Below are 24784 nucleotides of genomic sequence, written 5' to 3' on the forward strand. Positions count from 1 at the left end.
TTAGCTGCAGGAGAAATAAACTGTCTACAATACTCTTATATTAATGCTATCCATTTAAGTAAACATTTGTATGCTTAAAAGTTAAAAAACATTTTAAACAAACAAACATTTTTATAAAGACGATGACCAAAATAATAAAATCATGTATAAAACAATCTCAGGATAAGGATGTTCAAGATGCTTATTAATACAATTTCGAGAGTACATTTTTACTAATTCTATGTAAAGGTTTGCTGCTTTGAAATAAAAAAAAATTCATATTTTTTGTCATTTCAAAATAAGATCGATAACACTGGAATTAGCAGCAGGAGAAATAAACTGTCTACAGTACTCGTATATAAATGCTATCCATTTAGGTAAATATGTTGTTGGAAGTTAATAGTTTGTATCCAGTCCTTCTGTTTTTTCAATCGCAAGCAATAACTCCATAGATGACTGCTCATAAAACAGCATCTAATCACTACATGCACATTTCTGAGGGATTTTTCTAATCGACTCTCCCGTGTGGTAAATATACTATTGCAATTATATTGTATAAAAGAAATGTGTTTGTAGCATTACTGGAGATTACATCATAATTAGCTTTGCTGAAATTCATGAAAGCACAATATAATTTATGAAGAAATTGGTAATATTGCAATTGTCAGTTAATTACATTTGTAAGTTACAGGTTAACAAAATTACCATCAGATCATTAGCATAAGAAACTGACACTGTTTTCAAGGTATAGTAGTAATATCAAGTCTTTATTAAGCAATCTCTTAAACCACAGTAATGTGTTTACATTAGATAGGCCTTGGAATTGAGAAGAATGCAGAGTCCCTAATGAGATTAATTTAATCAAAGAAAAAAAACTTAGCCTTATATACAAGTGGATGGGGTGGGCATGTGCAATAGGTGCAGGGGTAGTAAACTGGGAGGGGGAACATTGGAGAATGATGGTGGCATTAGTACATATAGCCTTTGGAATAGGGCTGAGGACCCATATTGGTGGCAGCTGGTTCAGGAGGGTAAGACACGCCCTCGTCCAGGTGAGACAGCGGCACTGTGTCCTCCTCGTTGACATAGCGTTCGAATTCTGCCTTCAGACTTGGCCGCTGATGGTCAGGAAAAGCCAAGGATATCAGAGCCTCCGGCTCACACACGAATTTGTAAACATAACGCTCGCCTGCCACCTGAAAAAATGCCATTTATATTAGTGAAGCTTGTAAATTTGATGTTATGAATTATATCTATTATATCTTTTTACTATACCACATACATATATGTATATGTACAAACAATACCATTCCAAAGTTTTGGGTCAATTTACATGTTTCTAACAATCTTAAAACACTTTTGAGCTAAAGGTGTATGCTTAAAAGTAAAAAAATATACAAAACTAAATTTTTTATGAAGACGACCAAAATAATTAAATCGTGTATAAAACAATCTCAGGATAAGGATGTTCAAGAAGCTTATTAATAAAATTTCGAGAGTACATTTTTTCCATATTCTAGGTAAAGGTTGGCTGCTTTGAAGTAAAAATGAAAATTTTAATACATATATGTTGCTCATATTAAATTACAGCATAACCTTCATAGTAATATGTGTGTTATTTCTTAGTTTGTGGGTAAATTTATAAAGACTGAGTGACCTTAAACTTTAAACAATTGTGTATATTTTAAAATGTTAAAATACAGTCAAAACATTAGATCAAGACAGAAATAACAAGAAACCAAAATTAATACAGGATGGTGTCAATACCTTTTGCATAATTCCCTTTTCGTAATAGTAGCGCAAAGAGCGACTCAGTTTGTCGTAATTCATGGCTGGACGGTTCTTCTGCATTCCCCACAGTCTTGCCACCTAGAATGTCAAAATAATAAATATTGAATTTGTCATATTAAAATCATAAAAAACGTAATATTGTTTACAGCTCTCTTGCCATGGTGATCTGCTCTAAACTGCAGTAACTTCATCTGACCGCAAGAGGTCACTTGTGGCCGTGTGGTTGTCGCAAACTGTGACACGGAAGGGCGAGTCACCGCAAATCTAAGCACTTCCATTTTTATATAACCAAATTACCCCTAAACCTCAATGCAAACGACAGAAAAACAGGCATTTGCGCTCATGGTTTCACAGTGAATATATTAAATTACACTTCTGCACCACATAGAGGTTCAACTTAAGAGACACTGAGAAATTAAATTGCTCTCACGCCAGAAATATTGTAGGCTTGCTGACGTTTGCCTCAGAGGATTATTTGTTTGGTCCATAAGAGGTGAGAGGTCTGCGCTTTAATTGCGATCGTAAAACTTTGTTTGTAATGAATGATTCATACGTACAGTGGAGCAGAACTGATGGACGCATTTCTGTATAATAGTTTGCTGAGTCATGCCATTTATCCGTCTACTGACCACAGACAATGGGAGGTTTACGCTCCTGTCTCGACCGCTGCGGTGTGTTCAGACTCCAGCAAAATGGAAGGTTGTAATATTTGGTAATGGAGCCATTCTCCATTTTATTTCACTATGCTGTTAAGTGGGGTAAATAATGCATAGCAGCTAATGGAAAACTGGCATTTTGTGGACGAGTTGCTAGACCCCGGGGAAGCGCGAGCTGATCGTAAGCAAATCCCAAAATCCATTGTTTATTCTCTTCATACTCTTCAAAGCTGAATAAAGACTGCACGGAATTGATCCGAAACCCAAATATTCATATCGTCCACTTAGTTCTTTTTGAGTGATCGATAGCTATTAATGGTTTCTGTATTGCATTCATATTTTGAGGCCTGTGAACTTGGAGTGTGTAGTTTTCGCATGACTAAAGTTAGCAGGACTTTTGCATTAAAACGTGGCTCTGCTTATTGTATTTTGATATTAAAAAAAGACAGTATATTTTGGGATGTTGGGCACACATTTACCTCCTCTGGCTCAATAAGTTTGAATTCCATGCCACGGCCAGTCCATGCAATGAAGTGAGCATTACCAGGGTCGTCCAGTAGCGCAACTAAGAACTGCCAGAGCTGCAGTGAGCCACGGCGCTGATAGGGGGCGCCCTCGCGGAACACACCACCTCCTTCCTGCTTCACCTCACCTAAGGCAAAGAGATCACCCATGAATTCACATATAAGCCATAATTACATCAAAATGTCTTTATATAAGCAAAGCTTATGATGTCAGTATGTTTACTGACGACCTGGATTAAAGACAAAACACAGCGAGGTTGAATCGGGTAAATCAGTCTCTTCTTCTATTGTCTAAGTCTTAGTGGCTGTTACAAAAATATAGTTTGAGCACGGGGACACTGACAGTAACTGACATCCCAACTGACTGCTGTTGTTAAATCAGCTAGTGCAAAACCGTATAACATTGTGCATTTCAGGACTTAAAATCAAACAGACATCTCAATTTATCAATGCTTGTGCATGGCAAGCATTGCTGGTTTTTGTTTATGTGAGCTTTAACAGTCTACGGGCAGATAGAAAAACTTTTTTTACTTTCTAAATTTAATCACAGTTATTGGGACAACACTTTGAGTGCATGTCTTCCTGTTTGGTATGTTCCTCTTTTTCTCTTGTTTCTCTTTTGCGTGCATTTGAGCTGCGACTATTTAAAACTAGTCAAGGGTTTCAGTGGAAGGAAATCTAACCTTTTGTACAAATCAGTTAAAAATGGCTATTGTGACGAATTTATAAATAGTTTTTTTCAAGAATATTTATTCTTTGTATTACGCAATTCAATTTCTTTACTCTGAGATTACACCCATTTTTAAATAACAGATTTTGTGTCCTTTGGGACTTCACTGTGTCATATGGTTTTGAAGATGTCGATATCTGTCATAGGTATTAATCTCAAATGACAAGATAGGGCATATGAATAGCACGTGAAAAGCCTTACCTTCCAATTTTTCAGGAACAACGCGGGAATCATTTTCAAACATGTAGCCTAAAGACAAGACAGACTAATTGTTAGTACATGAGTTTGTCGTGGGTTATGCCTTTATGTTGGTGTGTAAACACTGGGCTAATATAATAATGGCAGCCATTAGTAACAACAAAGATTTTTCGTCAAATTGACATTTCCGACCATACATTTTTTATTTTTGAATTATTATTATTATCTCAAGCAATACGTAACTGTTTCACACGGTGGCTAATTCGTATGAATTTGTAGTCATTCGTAAGTTTTAGTACTAAGTACATTTGCAAATGTGCCAGAGCCTTCAGAACTGCTTTTTTCTACGAATCGTACATTTTTGTACCAACAAATTCATCCGAATTAGCCACATCGTAAAACATTCCTGTGAGATCAAGCTGTGTAGGCATCTGAAACAAGGATGATGTGATTTTTGTATCTGCCTTCTAACACGCATCGCATCACCTAAAAACACCTAAAATGGTGCAGAGAGAAGGGTTGCTTTTCCTCACTCCAGGAAAAATACTTGTCTTTTCCAGTATTAATATTTACCCTGGAATTCTTTATGCAAGGCAGAAACGGATGTTCGTGCCAACAGAAACTTAGACCCTCTGGCCTGGTTAGCCAATGACCACACCGTACTGGCCAATCCTGTTGTGCTTTGAGTGTGTACGATGTGTGCTCTGGAAAATTCAAGTTGAACAAACCAAGTTCTTCTGTGTTAGTGTGCATACCTTCAGTGTTGTTGTGTGGGTTGGGGTAGGCTTCGTTGTGATGGTACATGGAAGGGCAACCAGGCACATCTGTAGGGTGAACAAACACATGAATCTCAGTGATGTAGACATGCAAAATGCACAATATGCAAATATTGATCTACATTATGCTTTACCAGAAGAAAATTAGTGCAAGTAATTGTGTGCTGCATTTGTAGAGTTGGTGAATGTCACATATGAAAACCCCTCCTCTCTATTTCTTCTGTCTCTCTCTCTTATACTATCTCGGTCTCATTTTTAAGTTCTTTACCAGCATAGCAAATACTTGCACATTCATATTGCTACACCATTTGTATTCTAGCATGCAAACAAAACCTTGCAAAATGAAAATAAATGAACAGTAAAAGACCTCCCTGTTTGTCTATATGAAGTGTAAATAAGCAGCAGTTATTTTTTGAGGTGGAGTCGTGATTCATGGCTACAGAACGCTGAGGCCACGATTAGAGGTCACAAGAAAACAGAGCTCTAGAGGAGCTGAACACTTTTCTACAGAGAGCTCAGATCAATGCCACTGTTGACTGTGTTAACAATGGAGGTGAAACTTGTTCATTTTCATTTTGAACATGCCGTGGCTTAAAAAACCATAAAATGGTTTGCGTTATCTGTTCAGAGAATCAGTGGGATTCAAACGTGTAATACATCTGTAAATGACTAGAACATTTCAGGAGAATAAAAACAAAGTCAAATAAAATGTAATGATCTAAATATTTAATAATATCCTGCAGAGTTTCTGCTGATAATATAGATGGTTTCATCGGATGAACGTGTCTGGTCTGAAGTTAACTTCCTGTCTCTGTTTGTTATCATTGAACTATTTATTTTATATTTAATTAAAAAAAAGTATTTTATTGTATATCAATTGTATTCAATGACAATAAAACTACTCAACAGTTTTTTTGCCAGAAGATGAGTTTGGGCAACATAACATTTGTTAATGTTGTCGCCACTGAAACTGTCTATAACTGTAACTGTAATGAAAAATGTATTAATGGTCCAGTGAATGAAATTTAGTGGCATTTAGTGGTGAGGTTGTGAAATGCAGCATGCAACACTTACAACTATCCACTCTTCTCTTTTTCGAAGCACTACGGTGGCTGTCACAGGACTAGGATGTCATCACGTTTTGTTTCTTTCCCGAAGGAGATAACGTATTTACTAAATGCGCTCTGTAGAGCAATTTGTCTGTTTAGGGGTACTGAAGAAACCACATAGCAAATTCTATGTAAGGGGACCCGTGGCATATGTAGAAATAGCTCATTCAAGGTAATAAAAACAAAACGCTTCATTATGTAAGGTCTCTGTACACCTCTGAAGACATAGTTATGTATATTGTATTGCATTTCTGTCAACAGATTGTCCACAAAATGACACAGCAAAATAAATTAGATTAAAAAATGTATTAAATTATAAAAACGAAACAATCTTTGACTCAACGTACATTTTTTGTACTTATGTAACAGAGCTGCCACCGTCAGCCTGTGCAGGGATGAACCTACTGATAAGACGCCATACTATCTCCACAGATATGACAGGATGGTTATTCTCAAACAAACATGCTTTTGTTCAAGACTATCTCCTCCAAAGTTGCCACATTTCTGCACATATAAATCTTATCTCAATAAAAAAAAGTTTTCTCAAACAATAAGTGGAATAAAAACAAGAAACAAAAAATAAATATTTCGGGTCATGTTTTGGATTCTGCTTGGTTCCTGACTATACTTCTTTATAGTCATAAATGTTTGTTTGTAGTCTGTGAACTGATAAGTATGACCTATTTTTTGTGCAGTTTTTTGTTGTGTATTAACCCATGGTCTGTCACTAAACTGATGCGTAGTTGAGCTTGGCTGGGCTGTGACTGAGTGTATGGTCTTATCCCCCCGGCTACAGCTCTGCCGCTCCTCCCATCTCTTCGACACAACTTCCCCAAAACACCCCCCTTCCCCCCTGCCCGCTCGACCAGGCCAGTGAACGAGCTCGGGTTACAGAGGCTACGCTCATTTTTCCATTATGAGTTCATCTGCCTGCAGAAAAAGGAAGCCGCTGCAGCAACACTACACCCCGAGCTCTCCTCTGGGGATTCTAGGGTTTCTAGTGCCCTCCATTTTCTCAATGAAATTCCTATGCCTCCCTCTCTCTTGAAGAACAGAAGGGGAGGGGTGAAGGAGTGCAGGCTGAGGAGCCGGGGAAAGAAGGACAGAAATACTGTCGAGACCTTCGCAAAGCGTCAGTGAATGTGGAAGGGTAAACAAAGTCAATTTGAAACTTAAATAGAGGGTGAGAGAGACAGAGAGACAGGATTTGCCCACTTTTTCAATTCTTACAGTACATTCACAGCCTAATGTAAGAGAGGAGCAATAAACAATAGCTTTTTTAGTTAAATGTATAAATAAGATGAGAAGCGAAATTGATTAAAACATTAGGATTTTTTAAAAATATTTCTTGATTTACGTTTTTCTTACCACATTAAACAACATTTACTCTTTTTCTAAAGGTAAACTTTTCTTAAACCTTAATTCTGACATCATAACCTCTTTCATATACCCTCATTTTCAACCCATATGACCTTCTTACTTTGAACACAAAAGAAGATGTTAGAGATGTGTAGCCGAATGTCAGTACCTGACTTGCTTGGTCATGGTTTGAAATGACATGTGGTTTAGTAAATTTTGACAGAATTTTTTTGGGTCAAGAAAACAGTACAAACCCTTTTAAATGAAAAGTTGACAGAAAAAGTAAAAATCTCATTTACCTCCGAACACAAACAAAGATATTTTGAAGAACGTTTGTAACAAAACAACACCGGGCCCATTGACGTTCATTGAATGGACAGTAGACCACTGAGACATTTCTCAAAATATATTTTGTGTTCTTTTATGTTCTTGACAGACATATGTGTGAATAAATAATGATTTTTCTATTTTTGTGTGAACTATCCCTTTAAAAATATTTACTGGAAAACCAGACACTAAATACTGATGAAAAATGATTTCTACAGTGAGAGAAGACACCATTTCAAAGCATCTCTCATGGGTCAGATTTCTCTGCCCTTGGATCATGATCCCTCTACTGTTCTTTCTGTGATTTCATACGGCGTGTGTAATCTGATTTCTCCTTTGACTCACTCACCAGGTTCATAAGTGTAGTCGGTGGGTTCCTGTTTGACCATCACATGAGCAGGTGGAAACCTCTGGGGCTGTGGCCCAGCCATGTGGGCTGCCCGGTCATACAGAGGGTCCATGTACTCCTGCTTAAAGTTCTGCTGAGGTGGGTAAGGCAAACAGGGGTCGGAGTGTTGCCGATTGTAACCACCGTTTCCACTCCCGCTGGCATGGGGAGGATGCATGCGCTGCAGGGCTTGGCCTTGAGCACCAAATGGTGGACACATGTCTGCCGAACCTGAAGGGTACCTGGAACTGAGGGAGGTATTGTGATTATTTTTTTAATTCAAAATATAGTGACTGTCAACATTTGTTAATCAGCTGTAATAAGAACATAGAGTGTTGGTGTTACCTGGGGTTCATAGGGTAACTGTGACTGTGGCAGGCGTGGGATTGGCTGGCTGAGGGAGGATTCATGTACCCGGACTCTGGTCGAGTGCCCACTGTTGGTTTTGGGGAATAATGCTGCATAGGTGACATAGGAGTCCCTGGACATGAGCTCTTGTGTCCTCCAGCTGCTGCCACAGCTGTTCTCTTCTGGTCGTAGGCACTGCAGGCCATACAGACAAGATCATCGTCAGACACTTTCCAGCTATATCACCCATCATGTGGTCGTATAATGACTGGTATTCGATTTTATACTAAATATAAAAGTCTTTCAAATGTAGGTGTATTTGACATTTTTACTTTTTATCTAAAGTTGGTGTATTTGTATACCACGGACACAAATGTATTAGTGAAGATATATAAAAACTTAATTGTATTGAGGATGTGTACAGTATAAAGCTTTGAAATTAACCTCATCAAAAATAAGGAATGTGACATTTAAAAAAAAAAAAAAAAGTCTACCTGGAGATTAAATTATAGACAAAATGATTATGCTTTACATTTTTCTGTTATGCATATAAATAAAGATTAAAATCGCATACATTCTTTTCAGGATTACTCCATTCTAAAATATTTTTTTGTTTATACAATATATGTGTGTATATAGATACTTATATATCCTACATAACAAATATTCATATGAATATACACACATGCATGTATTTTTAAATATATTTTATATTATGTATAATTATAAAAATAAATATATAGAGTATAATATATATATACACAAACATACACGCTATATTATATAAACACACACATTTCTTTTCAAAACGATTTATTGCGATTTATCAATTTGGGAGTCCTAAAATAAAATCTGTTGGACAAATGTTTAAACATAATTTAAATTGAATATTTTTTATTAATTTAATCAATATTTAATAAAGGTACTTAATTTTTTAATTTATATTATTTGTATTGTTTTATTCGTTTCTAAAAGTTTATATGGTTTATCCGAGCATGTTTAATAAACAGTGTAAGATTTTGTTGTGGTTATTTTGACGGACCTGGCGTAAAGGCACTGCTCTCCATTGGGGTAACTGAAGGTTTGCTTGTGGCTGCAGGACTGACTGGGATCTGATCCGGGACTCTGCGGCTCTGTCTTGATCTTCACCGGCGGGCTGTGGAATGCAACTGCTGCAGTACACAGAGAAACAGGTTCATTAATTAACCACATTCCACTTAATTCATGTCTGAGACATCAAACAGGCCCAGATACTTTTGACTGCACTAAAAACACTGTACAAGTTTAATGATTCACAAATCTAAACAAGAGAACGATGAGAAAAGATACACATGTGCATTTCAACCAACTTAAAAGGGTTTGGTTTGTCCTCAGCCAAAGTATGGACAGTTCAACATGCAAACTTGCATTTGCATACCCACACAAACATTTAAACAAATATCTGTAACTATACACTTAAATTCGACAATAGTTGACACAGTAAATACTTTTATGTCTAATGAACTTCAAAGCCACTCATAAACAGCTATAGACATAAACATTCTCTTTAAATTCTTGTGAATGTTTAAGTTCGTATGGAGGAAAATTTGTACTCCTTCAGATTTTTTCCTCCGAGCTTCAAAGCTCAAAACGTTTGTTTGGGGTTAAATGAACACACACCAGCACCTGGTCATTTGCATAAGAATTTTTGTGTTTCTTCAGTACGCTCAGCCCAGCTTTTAAAGGGGATTTTGGCATAGCTAAAGAGTAGCAGAGGTGCCACCCAGCTTGCGTGGGGTCTGGGTCTGAACCGCCGTGCTGCTTATTATTGGAAGGGAGCAGCCCGGCTCTAAGACTGCACGGTACAGGATGTTTTTCTGGGCCGAGCAGGGTAAACAGCAGCAGCTGTGCTCTCCCAGCTGAGTGGCCGCTATGTGTTTATGGCTGTTTATGTGTTGATTGTTGTGGGCGTAGACCTGACAGAACAGGCCGAAGCGCAGACTCGAGTAATTACATATTTCATTCACAAAAACTAGGACAAAAAGTGGGAAAGGCCTTGCTATACTGTAACATTGTACAACAAAGTTTGGCCATCTTAAAGGCAATACTCAAATAGAAAGAGAAACCAAGTGAGGACAGACCAAAAAGCATTCATGGGTGGTGCAGTGGACACTTTTGGCCTTGTATACTTTTAAACTAATTTAAATAGATATACAATGTTTCACACCTTCGCAAGTTGGTTTAATTTGTTTACACCATTGTAATATCCATCGCATTCAAGTTTATGTGTTTGATCCCTTTCAAACTCACACAAAAATAAAATCGCTATAGAAAAAACATGGAGATTTCTGTCACATCTTGAGGCACATTTTGGGAACACGTAACATTATCAAGGCACATCTGTCCGTCTCTAAATCTCTGTGAGTTTATAGACGGATGGCAGTCGAGTAAACAGAGATGACATTGAAACGAACCTCTTCTTCTTTATTTGGTACAATTTGCCCGAAGTTCACAGTTTCTGCTTTCTCTCTTTACGATTCATGTGAAAGTTACATCACTGTTCCGCAAAGACACTCGAGGTTTTGTTTCTGTGGTATTGTGAGGAGGTCATGAACTTAAATGTGGAATGTTACATCTGTGTGAAGTGTTTAGATATTCTCGGTTCTGGTCCGGTAAAGTGCGTAGGCAATTATATTGTATAATATAATATAAGAGATAATTATAAGAGATTCTTTATTAAATATGGTTTTAAGTTGAATTTAATGTGAGTTTCACTGGATGCACTGCAATATAGGCCTATTCTATTATTGTACTATACATTTTTTGCATATTTACAGTATCGGAATACATGCAAAATAATACTAGATTTTAGCTAAAGCAGAGAAGATAAACTATTTTTATTGATTATGATCTTGCATTTTAAAGCATTACATCCTTTTGTAAGAAACCAAATTCTTTTAACTTTAAAGTTTGTGTGAGTTGTGGACAGGCACGGTGGTTGGCACAAAAGTTGTCTTTATTTAGTCAATTTTTTTTTTTTATCAATGGTATTTAATTCTGAATAGGCTACCTTTCATTTCGATATTAGTTACTAAAGCAATTATTGGATATATGATGATTCAGAAGTACAGCAGCGAACTATAATATAAACTTCAAAAAAGGAGATGTTTGGGCAAGTCCGACACTCAAGCTAAATGAGTTTGACACCTCTCACTTAGATGCGTGGATGTGGATTTCTAGTACCTGATTTTAACATTTACATCTCCTCTCAAGCTACATCTAAGTGTGAAAAACCAGTAGCATTGTACCTTAATGACAGGAGTATCTCCTTTCAGGATGAGCCTATAGTAACGGGCTGGGCTGGAGGCGGGGGGGGGTGGACTTTACATATGTAAATAGCAGGATTCAGTGAAGAGGATGAGGAGTGAAAGGTGACGGTCATGGTTGAGTGCTTTAGGAAGTGGGGGATCATTATGGAGAGCTATTCAGTACACTCCCACCACAAACAAATCTCAGGACCTCGATACCCCCCTGCCACCCAAACAAGAAAGATCCACCAGCTGTGACAGATGGAGGTGTGGCGGCTTGGCAGAGTTCTGGGGGATCGTCTTCTGAGAGTGTGTTTAATTAATGACAAGTAAATTAACTTTGAATTAAAAAATATGCTTTATGGAGGACACTTATATTGCTCAGAGATGGCTCAGATGATGTAATTTTCTCATTTATGTATCAACTTTGTTTCCGATGACATACCTGTAATTGTTAGGAAAAATACATTTACATTTGGTCATTTAGCAGACGCTTTTATCCAAAGCGACTTACAAATAAGGTTAACAATAGAAGCAATTGGAGTAAAATACAAATAGACACACAAACTATCAATTCAATTGACACATAATAGATGATAATAGTATAGATCCATTGTTGGTGTTTTTAAAAAAAAAGAAATACTTGATTCTCATTGCAGCATCTTGACGAATCTTAACAGTTTGTGACATTGTTAGAATTGTGCTACTCTTATTTGAAGAAAGGTCTTAAATTTAACCTTCCTGTCAAGAGATCTAATTTTATTTTTATTTCCAATAGGGTTTAACGTTGAAAGCCTAGAGTCTTTGAGCATAGCCTTGTAAAAATAATCATATTTCAGTCTGATTTAAGCTTGGACCTGAACTCCTAAGCTATAGTCTTGATTTTAACCTCAACACTGCTGATTATCTGGACAGTTTTAAAGCACATATTGTATATTCATGTCAGGATTATGACCTGGAAATTTTCATCTCATGACAGCTACGGTTCAGCCAAACTATTCTTCGACTTCATCGTACAGTTGGCTTTGAGTAATAATATCTCAAAACTATAAACACATCATATTATACCGGTCGTGGCCTGCTGTTAAATAAAGCACAATATCCTGAGCAGGAAGAGTGATCACGTATGACTGTTTGATAAAAATGTGAACAAACACAGACTAAAAGACCATCGCGTTGAGCTCAGTCTGGTGTGATGTGATTCGATCACTCAAGGGTGTTTGATATTTGAGCTGATGTTGTGACAAAATCTGATTTGGCATTATGATAACAGCCTGCTGGACGGTCAGTGAAGAGATGCCACCTGGGTTTCCGTCGGCCATGTGAGAGCAACAGTGACAAATCAATAGAACAACAAGAATGCCAATTATGTCAGAATGGCTTTAAGGTTAAAATGGCAGTATTGATTTTGGGCAGACCACTTAACACGACCCTCAAAGCGCGACTGGTTCTTTTTAAGTACTGACTGTCGTAGGAAGTGCATCAGTGGTTAAATAGAATCACAAATGACAAGGTATTGAAACAGTGATAAATAACAATCTTGTCGCTGCATGTTCAAAATAATGTTTAAATTTAAAAAGTGCACTTTAAAAATAATGATGGGTTGTTTTAACCATTTGAAGGTTAATTAAATCCTGATTGGGTTTTTGCCTTACTATGGGTTGATACAAAGCAGTATTTGTTGGGGTTTTGACAATTATTAATGAAACACACATTATTTTGTTCATCAAAAAATATTAATAATGCCAATGAGATATTAAATTCAAAATACAAACTCAAAAATGTATGAGACTTGTTTTTAATGTAAAGCCATGTGAGAATTAAGGCTTTCACTACATTTGATAATAATTTAATTTATTCTCATTAAATTATTGAACATTTAATAATGTATCTTTCACTACATTTTCGAGTGCCTTGGCATTATATGACACATTTTGTTGTTTGTTTTTTGTTAAAAACTGCAAAAATCATGATGTTATTCAAGATTATTGATTGATTTATTAGGACTGATTTCCGTCTATTAAAATTTTGTAAAAGTTTAACATAAAAAAATGAAATTATGATAAAAAATCTATCTGGTTTAAAGTAAGTTCTACTAAATTCTAGCATGTTCTGAATTTTAAACTAATCATTTTGTCAATAATAAAAATATCCAATATCAACCATTAGTTTTTGTCATTTGGTCTTGTCTTGTTGATGAAAAGTGGATCAGTTCTTGAGTGGCTTTTTGGGTCCTTACAATACCTCATCGCCAAAAATGGATCAGAAAGTCTGTGAAGGGAGAAAGAACCATATGGATTCTTACTTAAGGTTTAACGGAAACAATTCTGTCATTTTTCAGAAAGAAGCAACACATGCTGGGCACATGACATGTGTTCCCGTCAACATTATCAGAATGAAAGACAGAGAGAGCGATACATTATAATCAAAAGAGGAAGTTCCATCTCACATGGGGATGGCCAGGGGTTTTTCCATTTAAACTGCACTGGGCTGGCATATGGGTTTGACACCCACTTACTACAGTCAGTGACAGTTCCCTTTTGGGTTTCAGACGACAAATAGTCGCTGAAAGATTGTTAACAAACCTGAAGGACGAGATGTGCAGAAACCGACAGACACAATGTCGCGTGCGGTGCTGAATTTGGATCCTTTCAACACTTACTTTGTTTAGAACACGGTTTTAGATACTTAAAGCGTTTTTGTGTAGAAAAGCCATGTCGTGTTTGGGTGTGGACGTGACTAGCTGAGGACATGTTGCCCGAGTGACGTCCGTCTCATTTCTGTTAACTCCACAGTATCACTTCCTTTTTAAACAGAAGTTTTTGCCTTATAAAATATTACTACAGCTTTGGCGGTTAAAAGAAATGCACCATCCTGAAATGGCATCAAAGCATTCCATTTTGGTTTCTTTTTAGGATTCAAATGGTTAAATATAGAATGATGTCACCCATGCGCAACATAGTAGTGTTTAATGTGAACGCTCATATGGAAAGAGTAATCAAACGCTCAACCTCACATTAGTCAACTCTCAATATATGGCGATCGCCTCTTAATCTTTAATGCATATATAGATTTTCCGCTCATTGTGGAAATTACATAATGAACCCTACAGTAGAGATAGACATACAGAACGGAGGTGTGTAGACCGAGACCTTTTTATCTCTAAAGCACGATAACGCCTGTCCATTGGATTTGTGTCAAGCTTCTGAGAAATACATTTCTTCCTTGTCTCCACGTGTCTCATCTGTACCGATATCTTAATTATACAGGCAGGGAGCGATAGAGAAACACTCAACCTTTTACCTAAGGTGCCTGATCTAGCCCAGGATCATCATGGATCAATGCATTTATCATTGCTTTTTCAATTCGAGACCTTGCTGAGATTATGCTGAACCGGTGGACTAGGAAAAGCCATTTAGACCGAGTGATGACTTGCATTATTAGCTACGAAAAGACCAAATGCCATCTAGTCTATGGATGATTCTAAAACAGGCTCCAGGTCTCTGATGTCTGTCATTGTGTGCATGTTCTGTTACGTGTGGCAATGTTATCATTAGCCCTCATTTCTCATTGCCTATAAGGAGCGAAAAGATCTCCCCTTTGAGAGAAGGGAGGAAAAACAATTTCCTGGTTAGGTTTAGAATGACCCCCCAGTCTCATTCACTGCCCCAGTAATATAGTAAAATACACACGGCTGTCTACTCGATGAGCAAAGGCATCGCCTCGCTGGCGGTACATCATCCAAAGTAAAATGTGTAACTTGTTGCAACACCAGACTGACAAGACACCAGCTTTAAAAATCAGGATGTTTTACACAAGTGTCCGAACTGCCACTGCCATGTATTTCCAAAAAAGAAAGTCTTGAGAAAGAAAGAAAGGTGAAGTAATAAAAGAAAACGGGCCGCTTTAAACAGCGTGGCTCTCCGGCAGCCTAAAAAATCATGAATGGAGATTTCGTTTTCACTCAATGTGCTGCCTCAGCCAGTCCCTCACAACCAGCCCATTCATAAAAAACGTGGGGCTTAAATGCGCGGTGTCAGTGTGTGCGTACGCGTGTGGCTCGTTTCTCTGCAAAAAGTTAGTGAAAGAGGAAAGCCTGGCCCCCTCTACGGGATAGAATGACTGCTCTCTGTACAATTTTGGCACTCCTGGGGATGTTTTTGCAGACTTTGTTGCATAGCAGCTGTATTTTGGAAAGTCAAGAGCCGTAGAGCTGCATATTTTTGTTGGAGGCGGGGGATGGGGGGGCACGACAGAACGATCCAGTGATATATCTCCGACACGTCGAGAAAGCTAGCGGAAGTCCGACGCAATACAAACAAGCTTGAAACTGTAAATTCAGAAAACCATCTGCATGACTCTGTCTGCTTTTTTCCTTTGTAGACTCTATTTTGGAACTGGATTTATAACCACGACTTCCTATATAATTACTACAAGGCACAAAACCAAACAATAGCTCTCACAACACAGCATTTGCTGGATTAACTCACATCTTGGAACACTCAGGGCTGAGAAAGCAAGAAAAGGAGAGGGTCCACATTTTTACATTTCGGTACAGTTTGAAGAGAAACAGGATGGGGGCGGGGTTAAAGACTCATTCAGAAAAAGGAACTGTGAGGGTGGAGACTGTCCTGCTCTCGGGCATTTTCATGAATGGTAGAAAGAATTCCTTTGAGTGCTATAACAAACAGAACAAAGTGCGTTTCTTAATACTCGCAGTGTGACTCATGTCATTTACAATATTGATTTTTTCCCATTGGCTTGTTTATCTCACCACAAAGCTGCATTATTAATATTTTTTAAACTGTAAAATGTTACACTGCTTGTTTAAAGTGTCTTGTTTAGGCCCTTAAATAAGACACAATTATGACTAAAGTACGTTTTTTTATAATAACCTTTTTCAAAAATATTTATTTTCAGAGAAATGAAAATGTAGTGCCTTATTTCAAAATTTGGATAATATTTCTTTGTGATAGAGTTTTAAGCATAAACAATAAACTTGGAAACACAATATACTGCATTACTTTGCCCCCCCCAAAAGAGTTCCTATTTTAGAACATGTAGATTTCTCTGGAGCACCAAAATACTTTTTGTTGTGTAAAACTACCATAAAGAAAGTAAAAAAATCCCCACAATGATTTATTTCTCCAATTCATACACTTTGGCCACTCCCTACATGTTTTTACAGCACTGTCTGATCTCAAAAGCGTAGGAGCCATTTAGATGCCTTCAGCTGTTAATGATCCCCAAATATGGAACTAGCCAAACTAGGCATGTTCTGTTTATTGCCCAACTTGGTTCTTTGGATGACCGTTTATGCATGAGGGACAAACATCCAACCAACTGCTGAGCTATAATGACAAACAAAGGTCACATCTACAACAAACGGAGACTCTCAAAGTGGAAAAACAGAGGTGGAGATATATTTGCCAGATGTGCAGGTGTTGCACAACAGCATGTCCACCACCCCCACTTCTTTATCTGGCATTCCACTCCGTCCCGGAGTTTAAGGCTCACGGTCGTGCCCAGACGGGAAACGACCTGACTGACAAAACAACTAAACACTTGAGTGGAAACGTCTTGTGTTTATCCCCTTGTGCGTTTACCCACAAAAAGCAGAGAGACAGTAATGAAACGTAACATGACGGCACGCTTCAGCAAAACATCTGACTCACCTGACTGCAATGCTCACTAAGTTTAAACGCATCAGGGGCGAGGTTGTGCTTTTTAAATCTGAGTTGGTGGCGTAAACTGACCCACGCCGAAGACCGCAAACGTGGGAGAATGTTTATCTTTGTAGCTGCTTTGTCAACTGGAGTCTTTTTTCAACCAAAAAAGCTCAATTGGAGTCCGCTGGTGAATTATTACCGCATAATGTCTAAATGAAAGGGCAGGCGTTGCTGTCAGTCAAAGCTTTGCTCCACTTAACTAATGTGACAGACCCGTCAGCCTGAGCTCCCATCTCCTCTGTGAGCATTAGGAAAGGCTGTCAATGCCAAAGAGCACTGGTGATTGGTTATGTCCTGATGGGGTTAAGTAGACATGACCCTTCCCTGCCCCAGAGTTCATCTCCACTTCCTCCCCTCATTGTTGCACAACAGACAAGAACAATATGTTATGGGGAGCATCTGTCACTGGAGGTCACATCTAGAACTGGGTTCTACGGCTGTGTTTGCACACATAAGTTGGAGAATCACAAGACTCTCCTGCCTCTTTACGAGCCACTGCCCGGCTCACGTTACAATTACTGTTTTGGAAAGAAAAGATCTCATTTACTGTGACTCATGCCTTGAACTCTGCAACCTTAAAAAATTGCCATTAGGGTTTCCACAACAGACAAGCCAACGTGGTAAAAGCCCAACCCAATAAGTCTGTGAATGGCTGTTACAAAAGGTTGGAGGGGAACTGTTTACAGAGCGCATGCCACAAAGCCTGGCACGCCATTGATGGGAGACAAAACAAAATTTAAAAAAAGCAGTTAAAAAGGCAGCGTCGGTGTTATGCGGTACAGGAATTTGCTTTCCCATTTACACCTCCGACGGACACAAAAGGGAATCTTTGTTTTTGACTCTTGAATGATATTTTACCGGTTTCCTCAGCTGCTCAATTGAACCTTTCAAGCCGATGCAAATGGAACGTGCCCTTTAGTAATGCGTCAGCGTAAGAGTAGTAGGTCATGTATCAAGTAGGGTTTTTTTGAGCCCGAGGCCAGGACTGCTCCTCTGAGAAGCTCCACACCTTAGCCCCCGGCAATTTGTCAATCAATCGGTTTTGGGACAAATAATCAGATCTTTCTCACACTCTCTGGTTTCAGAAATCACAATAATGTTTCATCAAGGCATACGTTAGGATTAGAAAGCTGTACTTACAGTTCTCCGAGTGGAAATCAGGAACGAACTGCTCATCGCTGTCAGGAACTTGAGCTGTGGAGACCACAAAAAAAGCTTTAAACATTCAAAATGTGCTGTAACAAAGATTTACTTTAACAAAAATGCAAAAATAGGAACCAGACGTTATCAATCACGTCTGAAATTTGTTGAAAGCTTTAAAACATATTTTATGGTGGTGAGAATTTATGTTTTCCTGTGGTTCGTGCTTTCTGCCCTCTGTGACTAAAAGATCAGACTTTAAATGTGTCTCTAAACAGAGTCATTTTTCTTAAGCGCAGACTAAATGAACATTGTGATTTGATGAAGGGATGGGCCATCCATTAGCCTAGCCTGTGTCTCCCTTCATCATCTCTGTGAAACCCAAGTTAGTGCCTCTGGACAGCCCATGACCTTCACCTCCACTTTTCCGTGTGCCAGCACTTTTCCACGGGCAGCAAATCAATATCACCACTGAGTGTTGTGTATGTGTGTGTGTGCGGGATATCTTGATTACTGCCGAATTCCATCAGATGAACAGTAGATGGGCTATTGTTACTCTCCCCTCAAAATTTTCTCCTTGCTTCTTTGGGAACGTAGTTGAATCCACTAAGTGAAAGGCGAGGTGAGATCATTGATTCATTCATAAAGCTGCTGCTTTGTAATGTCTGGCACTCCCACGCCTCTGTAGCGAGGAATTGTCCTCGGGCAATTAAACAGACTTACAAGTAAACAAGTTGCTTCACTAGATTTCATAAAAGTCTTATTTAAACATAATTGGCGACCGCAAGAAGTGATATCCATCCATCCCTAACAGACACTCTTGATCTTACTGACAGATGTCTACCTTATCCTTAGCAACCTCAAAAGAATAAAGCAAAAGAGAGCAAATCCAACCCAATAGTAATTAATACCAAAGTTTTCATCTACTACACATACAACTGAAGGACATTCTTAGACAATCTTGATGAGCTTGATGAAGTGTTCTGGAATTCATCACCTGCTTTGAAGCCTTTGAAGACTGGCTTTTAGGGTCACGCAATAAGTGTTCGAGACGGACCGAGAGAAAGAATAGAGCAGACAAGTGCAAGCGAAAAAAGCAAAAAAGAAAGACTGCGCAGCGTTTCGAAAGTTTAATGAGTTTCTAACCAAGAAAAGATAACTTTGATCCCTTTCTTTATGTAGAACCGTTGGCATGCATACAATGGTAAGATTAGCGTATCTGGCGTAGCGTTCCGCCATGTCTTTGGTGTTCACGGCGAAAGCAAAATGTGAATTCTGTTGAGCTTCAGACTGTCTGTGCCTTTTCAGAGGTCACGCTGGATGAAATCAGCTGACACGTACACAGGCAATGGATACGTCTCGTACACTTATTGAATAATAATGTACAGTAAGAATCGATAACGTCTCATAAAGGGTATTAATACAAATCTCGCTGAGTCTGCTTTTTGAGTATTTGTAAATTTGCAGACTGGTTCGATAATGGAGTATAGTGCCAAAGACTGACACTCAATGCAGTCTGGAAAAAGGCCGTGTTCACAGTTTACTTTTCTGCTCTCTGTGAATTCTGCTGATAAAATAAGGATGACAAATAGAGTAAAGTAGAATGGATAAATAATTGTGGCCATGCTGAAAGTATTGTCCTTGAAAAAAGCAGCTGAGATTTAAACATATTGCCAAGTGATAACAGCTTCTGGTTTCCTTAGTCATGGTCATATTGCCCTTCCTTTATCAACAATGAATTTGTAATCATAACTTTGCGACGAAAATAAAAAAAAATCATCAATAAAAATGAAACCTTTGTCCAAAGCTTCAAATTTCACAGCAATACAAATTAGCTCTAAAATCCTGTATAAATAAAGGGGTTTCATACATCTAATCACTCTTATTAAAAATAAACCAAGGAAAATTGAACTCAATAAAACATGACAGCCTGAAATCAGTTTTTGTTGTAAATGCCCAGAAACAAAAAAAGCAAAAATAGTTTATTGTTTTAGAATACTTTCAAAACTTTTAGATAGATAACTTGTATACGTAAAGATGGCAGCATAAACTAATCATTTCCTCCTCTCTACACTCTCTTTCTGACACGCTCTTGGTCGTGTGGCTAGTGTATGACCAATGACAACCCTTGTGATTTCAACATACTTCTTTTTTTCCTTTAGCCAATTCCTTCTCTCCCTCCAGCCAACAGACTATAAACACAGAAAGCCAGAATGTTAAAGATTTAAATCTATCTCCTTAACATTAATCTGCCAGTTCCTGTGTGACGGAAACGTTACTGATGTTCCTTTGAGCGTGCTCGAAAAACGACGTTAATTTCATAGATCCTGCTCTTATCCTGTTGCTATACTGTAATTATATTACGACCATTTAAGTTTCTTCTTTTCTGCCCCAAGGCATTGTTTTTATGATCTGGAGCCAAAATTTCGCCCAACATATCAAACAATACATCATTCAGATTTGTTTTAACATTTCTGAAACGGAACGAGTGTGATTTTTAAAGAGTTAGAAAAAGACGAATCTCAGCGCCTCGAGCTCTGCAGTCCACAGAGCTGACTAATAGCAACCCTGATCTTGACTCTCTCAATCTATATTAGTCTGCGTGTGTATGCGAGGGCATACGTGGTCACATCAGACCGTGTGTCTGTGCATAACTGTGGGAGTGTCTGTGTGTGTGTTCGCTTCAAGCCAGTTAGCTTCCAGGAACATCTTCTCAGGGGCTTTGAAATGCAAGTCAGCACATGACCAAAGTTTGTCTGTGCAAGCGTGGAGACATGTTTCCTTTTCTCAGAGGCAACCTGAATTACTTTTTTCGGGCCAGGCAGATCCTGGGAGGAGCCAGGTCGGTCTAAAAAACTAAAGACTACTGACATGATTGTACAAGCTTTTCTATTAACAACTTTTCCTTGTAAGTTTTATCCGGGCGTTTAAAGTACAAAGTCACTTCAGCAGTGTCTGTGTTAACAATATAGCATATTACTCACCATAATCACCTGATTATAAGCTATTCCATCCAAACAGGAACAAGAAAAGCAAAAAAGCGATTACTCTTTAATAGAAAGCGTGTGTGACCAATAAAACTCTTCCCTGCTCTTTCTCGGCCATCAAAACACTGAAATCACTTGTTTGAACGTCCTAGTAGCTTTGCTACTCTTTTTCTACTCCACCTGTTAAATTTCAGTAGACTCGTCGAGGTGTCTGGCTTTTGGATGGTTCTCATTGTTTTGGTTTATGGCCATCGCATCCATTGTTTCTGACTGATGTGTGAAGTTCACAGTTTGACGCTGCATAATAATAGCTGATAGTTCTGTTCCGTGGACAAGGGACCCAAAATAGTCTGTCTACAACTTGTATTTCCATAAAATCTCTTATTCTTGTTTGACCATACACCGAAAATCCCTTTTAAATGCCTGCATAAACACTGACCTATAATTTCAGACCCTAATAGTTAATCGTAAACAAAAAATCCAGATAAAATCAGATTTGGAAAAAAATTACACATATAAACTGTAATTGCATCTTGGCCCTATAATTTTCCAATTCTTTCCTGCAATTTCAGGATAAAAATACTGCATTCTGTATCTGTTATGGCATCCTTAAAGCATGCGATTAAAGCAGAGTTAATTTCTAAGCGTACAGTTCTCGATAATACAAGATACAAATTTAATTGCATTCAATTCACCTCACAATTAATATCATATAACACACAAAACATTTTCTATGAGGCAGATGCATGTTTCATTTAAAACAGCAGGGTTCTGGCCACCCGCTCTCACTGAGAGCAGCCTTTCTGGTCTTAACACTCTGACATAGACAATAAATAGTTTCTGGCAGGGTTCATTTCAACTATTTGCCTTCAGACTATCCAGCTTTGATGCTGTTTGTCTGCATTGCCTTACTGTACTGATATTAAGAGCCATTGTCCGGATCTCCAAATAAAACATAATTAGCACATACGACATTGTGTAATTACAGCCTTTTTGGTACATTTTAAAGATGTGACAATTTCACAACATCCTCATTATTAAAAACTGATTGACAAAGTGCAAATATATAATATAATACATTTTTGTTACTTTTAAAAATATATTAAGAACTAAATGATTTGTTGCTATATCGTATGAGTCAGTGACTCCTGATAAAAGAAATATATCGGAAGACTTAAATATTTGATTGAAAGATTGTTTTTTCCCCTCAATATTTCTAAAGTACAAAATGTAAAGTATTTGTGATAGCCACCCTAATGTAAAAACTCATTTCTATTGATTTGCATCAATTCTCGGCTCCCATTAAGCATTGTGCATATGCCTGTCCTCCTGTGACATTTCCTTGCTCATTGCCACTAGAGGGACATATTTATTACAATAAAGACACACAATACATGCTTAGAAAAGGTGCATACCTTCAGTGAGCCATGTCTCCTGAAGTTGACTTAAATCCTGAAAGAGATCTGCAAAAAATACAAATCATTACCTCAATGGGCTATTTTTTACAATTAACAGAATAACTTATTTTATTTACTAATGTCTTATATATTCATTAATATATTTATAATTTTTGTGACAGTATTTAGTAAATTAAATGTTTTTAAAATCTACCATTAAATCACTGTTCCTGCAACCTAAGGTGTTCTCTGATCATTGAGCTAATGCAGATAATACACAACATTAACATTTCATATTTTCAATAATTTATTGTATACCTTCAGATTCCTGAGGGGGTAATTCGGTGTCCATGTATTTCCTCTTTGTTGCCATCAACAGTCTATTTAGGGGCCCATTTCCTTGGGACCTCTTCAAAACAGAAATTACATTTTGTAAGTGAAAATAAAAGCAAAAGAATAAATGAATAATTAAAAAACATTACAACAATACAACAAATGCAGTATAAATAAACAAAAAGATGTTATTGTTACACTATACCGTGGCGAGATAGCATACTGTCAGTACACGGCACTTTTTTGCAATGTATTTTTAATGCCACAGCCTTTAGGGCAGTTGGGGTGATGCTTACATCGGATCTCAATTCTGTTCATTACATCTTACGTTACAAAACAATGTAAATGTGTTCAAGCGCTTACAATTGAATCATCCTGAATGTAAAGAGAAGTTTTGATTTCCCTCGCTCTTTATGATAAACAGTAAGTACACGCACACAAACACACACACACACACACTCACACAACATCACTCCGAATTTGAGGACAAACGCATTTAAGTGAAATGATGCAACTTTACATTTTTGAGCAATACAATAATCAACAACAAATATAGTTTTGCGTTGTTTCGGACCAAATTAAAAACAGTTTAAAACGCAAATGCCTCGCTTCAAACACATAACATGCAACGACGATAAAGCAACACCATAACATCCCCGCATAAAGCCCGACGAAGCTTTAAAGTGAATAACCCCATACTCACATTAGCTAAAGTATAAGGCACTTGCTGGTCCAGATATCCATCCATCTTAAAATCCATGCCTTAACCGTTTGTGGTCATTTAGGCTGCGTTTTAATGAGATCCACGCAGACTGAGAGGGGAAGGAGGAAGACGGACAGAGCAGCAGCAGCAGTTTGTGAATGGAGCGCGAGCAGGCTGCATACGTAATGAGCTTCATTCACAAAAAACACCAGAGTACGTATAAACACACACACACGCACCCTAACCACAGTTTGGGTAGCACGAGACCTATTCTTTGCTACATTTAAGACATTGAGCTATTTGTCTGCAAAGCTTTTTTTGTAGGTTGGAAACATTTTACACTGATAGTTTGTTGATGTATATGCCACGTTCTCTAATAGATTATGGTTGTGGATTTTGATGTTAAAGTTATTTGGTGCGTGTTAAAATGGCCCAAAAGACTTCGAGTGAGTGTTTCGGTGATACTGTTTGTCCGGCCACATGACGTTGGTAAAAGAAAAAAAAACACTTTTCCAAAATGTAACTGATTTAAAGTTGCTTTTCTCGCTGTCATTGATTTGCTAGTCGACAGTATTTTGATTGGTGGATTGTTTCCTTTCAAGGGCTCAAATTTCTTGTCTTTGTCTATATGAATGACCTTCTCATGAATGAAAACTCGCTACACCTTTCAGCCAGTCAGATTCAACGTTTAACAAGAAAAGGCGGAGCTTACGTTGTACCGACCAATCACCGCTTGTGAATCCCAAGGGTTTTCCCTGCTAGGTTTCCAGTTGTTTTTCATTCACAAAAAGGGGAAAGTCGAGGAAGAGAAAAAAATGCCATTCATAAAAACTTGTCCCAGCAAGACTGTTTTATGGTTGTTTTCAGCGTTTGCTCTATTAACAACAGATACAGATTGCAAAACATCACGTGGTCGCTGCTGAGCGAAACCCGAGTGCACGAAACAGTGGGTACAGTGTATTCAGGAGTAACCAAATGGACAACGCAGACATGAACACATACTTTGCTTTTTAAATAACAAAT

At 37.9% G+C, this 24784-nt stretch overlaps 1 protein-coding gene across 1 annotated transcript; it reads right to left on the reverse strand.

Moving 5' to 3' along the window:
• Window positions 1-727: 727 nt before the first annotated feature.
• etv4 (ETS variant transcription factor 4) lies at window positions 728-23953 on the reverse strand. Its single transcript, XM_056771034.1, has 12 exons — window positions 23762-23953; window positions 23044-23134; window positions 22744-22791; window positions 18342-18395; window positions 9228-9357; window positions 8183-8380; window positions 7799-8085; window positions 4634-4702; window positions 3882-3929; window positions 2906-3078; window positions 1747-1848; window positions 728-1175 (listed from the first exon to the last, which is right to left on the reverse strand). Exons 1-12 carry the CDS (start codon window positions 23816-23818, stop codon window positions 948-950), a joined length of 1485 nt encoding a protein of 494 aa, XP_056627012.1. The 5' UTR covers window positions 23819-23953; the 3' UTR covers window positions 728-947.
• Between the last annotated feature and the right edge of the window lie 831 nt (window positions 23954-24784).

This window comes from Triplophysa dalaica, chromosome 17 (assembly GCF_015846415.1).
Source record: "Triplophysa dalaica isolate WHDGS20190420 chromosome 17, ASM1584641v1, whole genome shotgun sequence".
Taxonomy (NCBI): domain Eukaryota; kingdom Metazoa; phylum Chordata; class Actinopteri; order Cypriniformes; family Nemacheilidae; genus Triplophysa; species Triplophysa dalaica.

Coding starts and splice junctions, on each gene's coding strand:
- etv4 (XM_056771034.1), bottom strand. CDS start 23,818: ATGGATTTTAAGATGGATGGATATCTGGACCAGCAAGTGCCTTATACT. Junction 8,086..8,182: donor AGTTACCCTATGAACCCCAG/GTAACACCAACA, acceptor TACCTCCCTCAG/TTCCAGGTACCCTTCAGGTT. Junction 3,079..3,881: donor TGTTCCTGAAAAATTGGAAG/GTAAGGCTTTTC, acceptor TCTTTGCCTTAG/GTGAGGTGAAGCAGGAAGGA.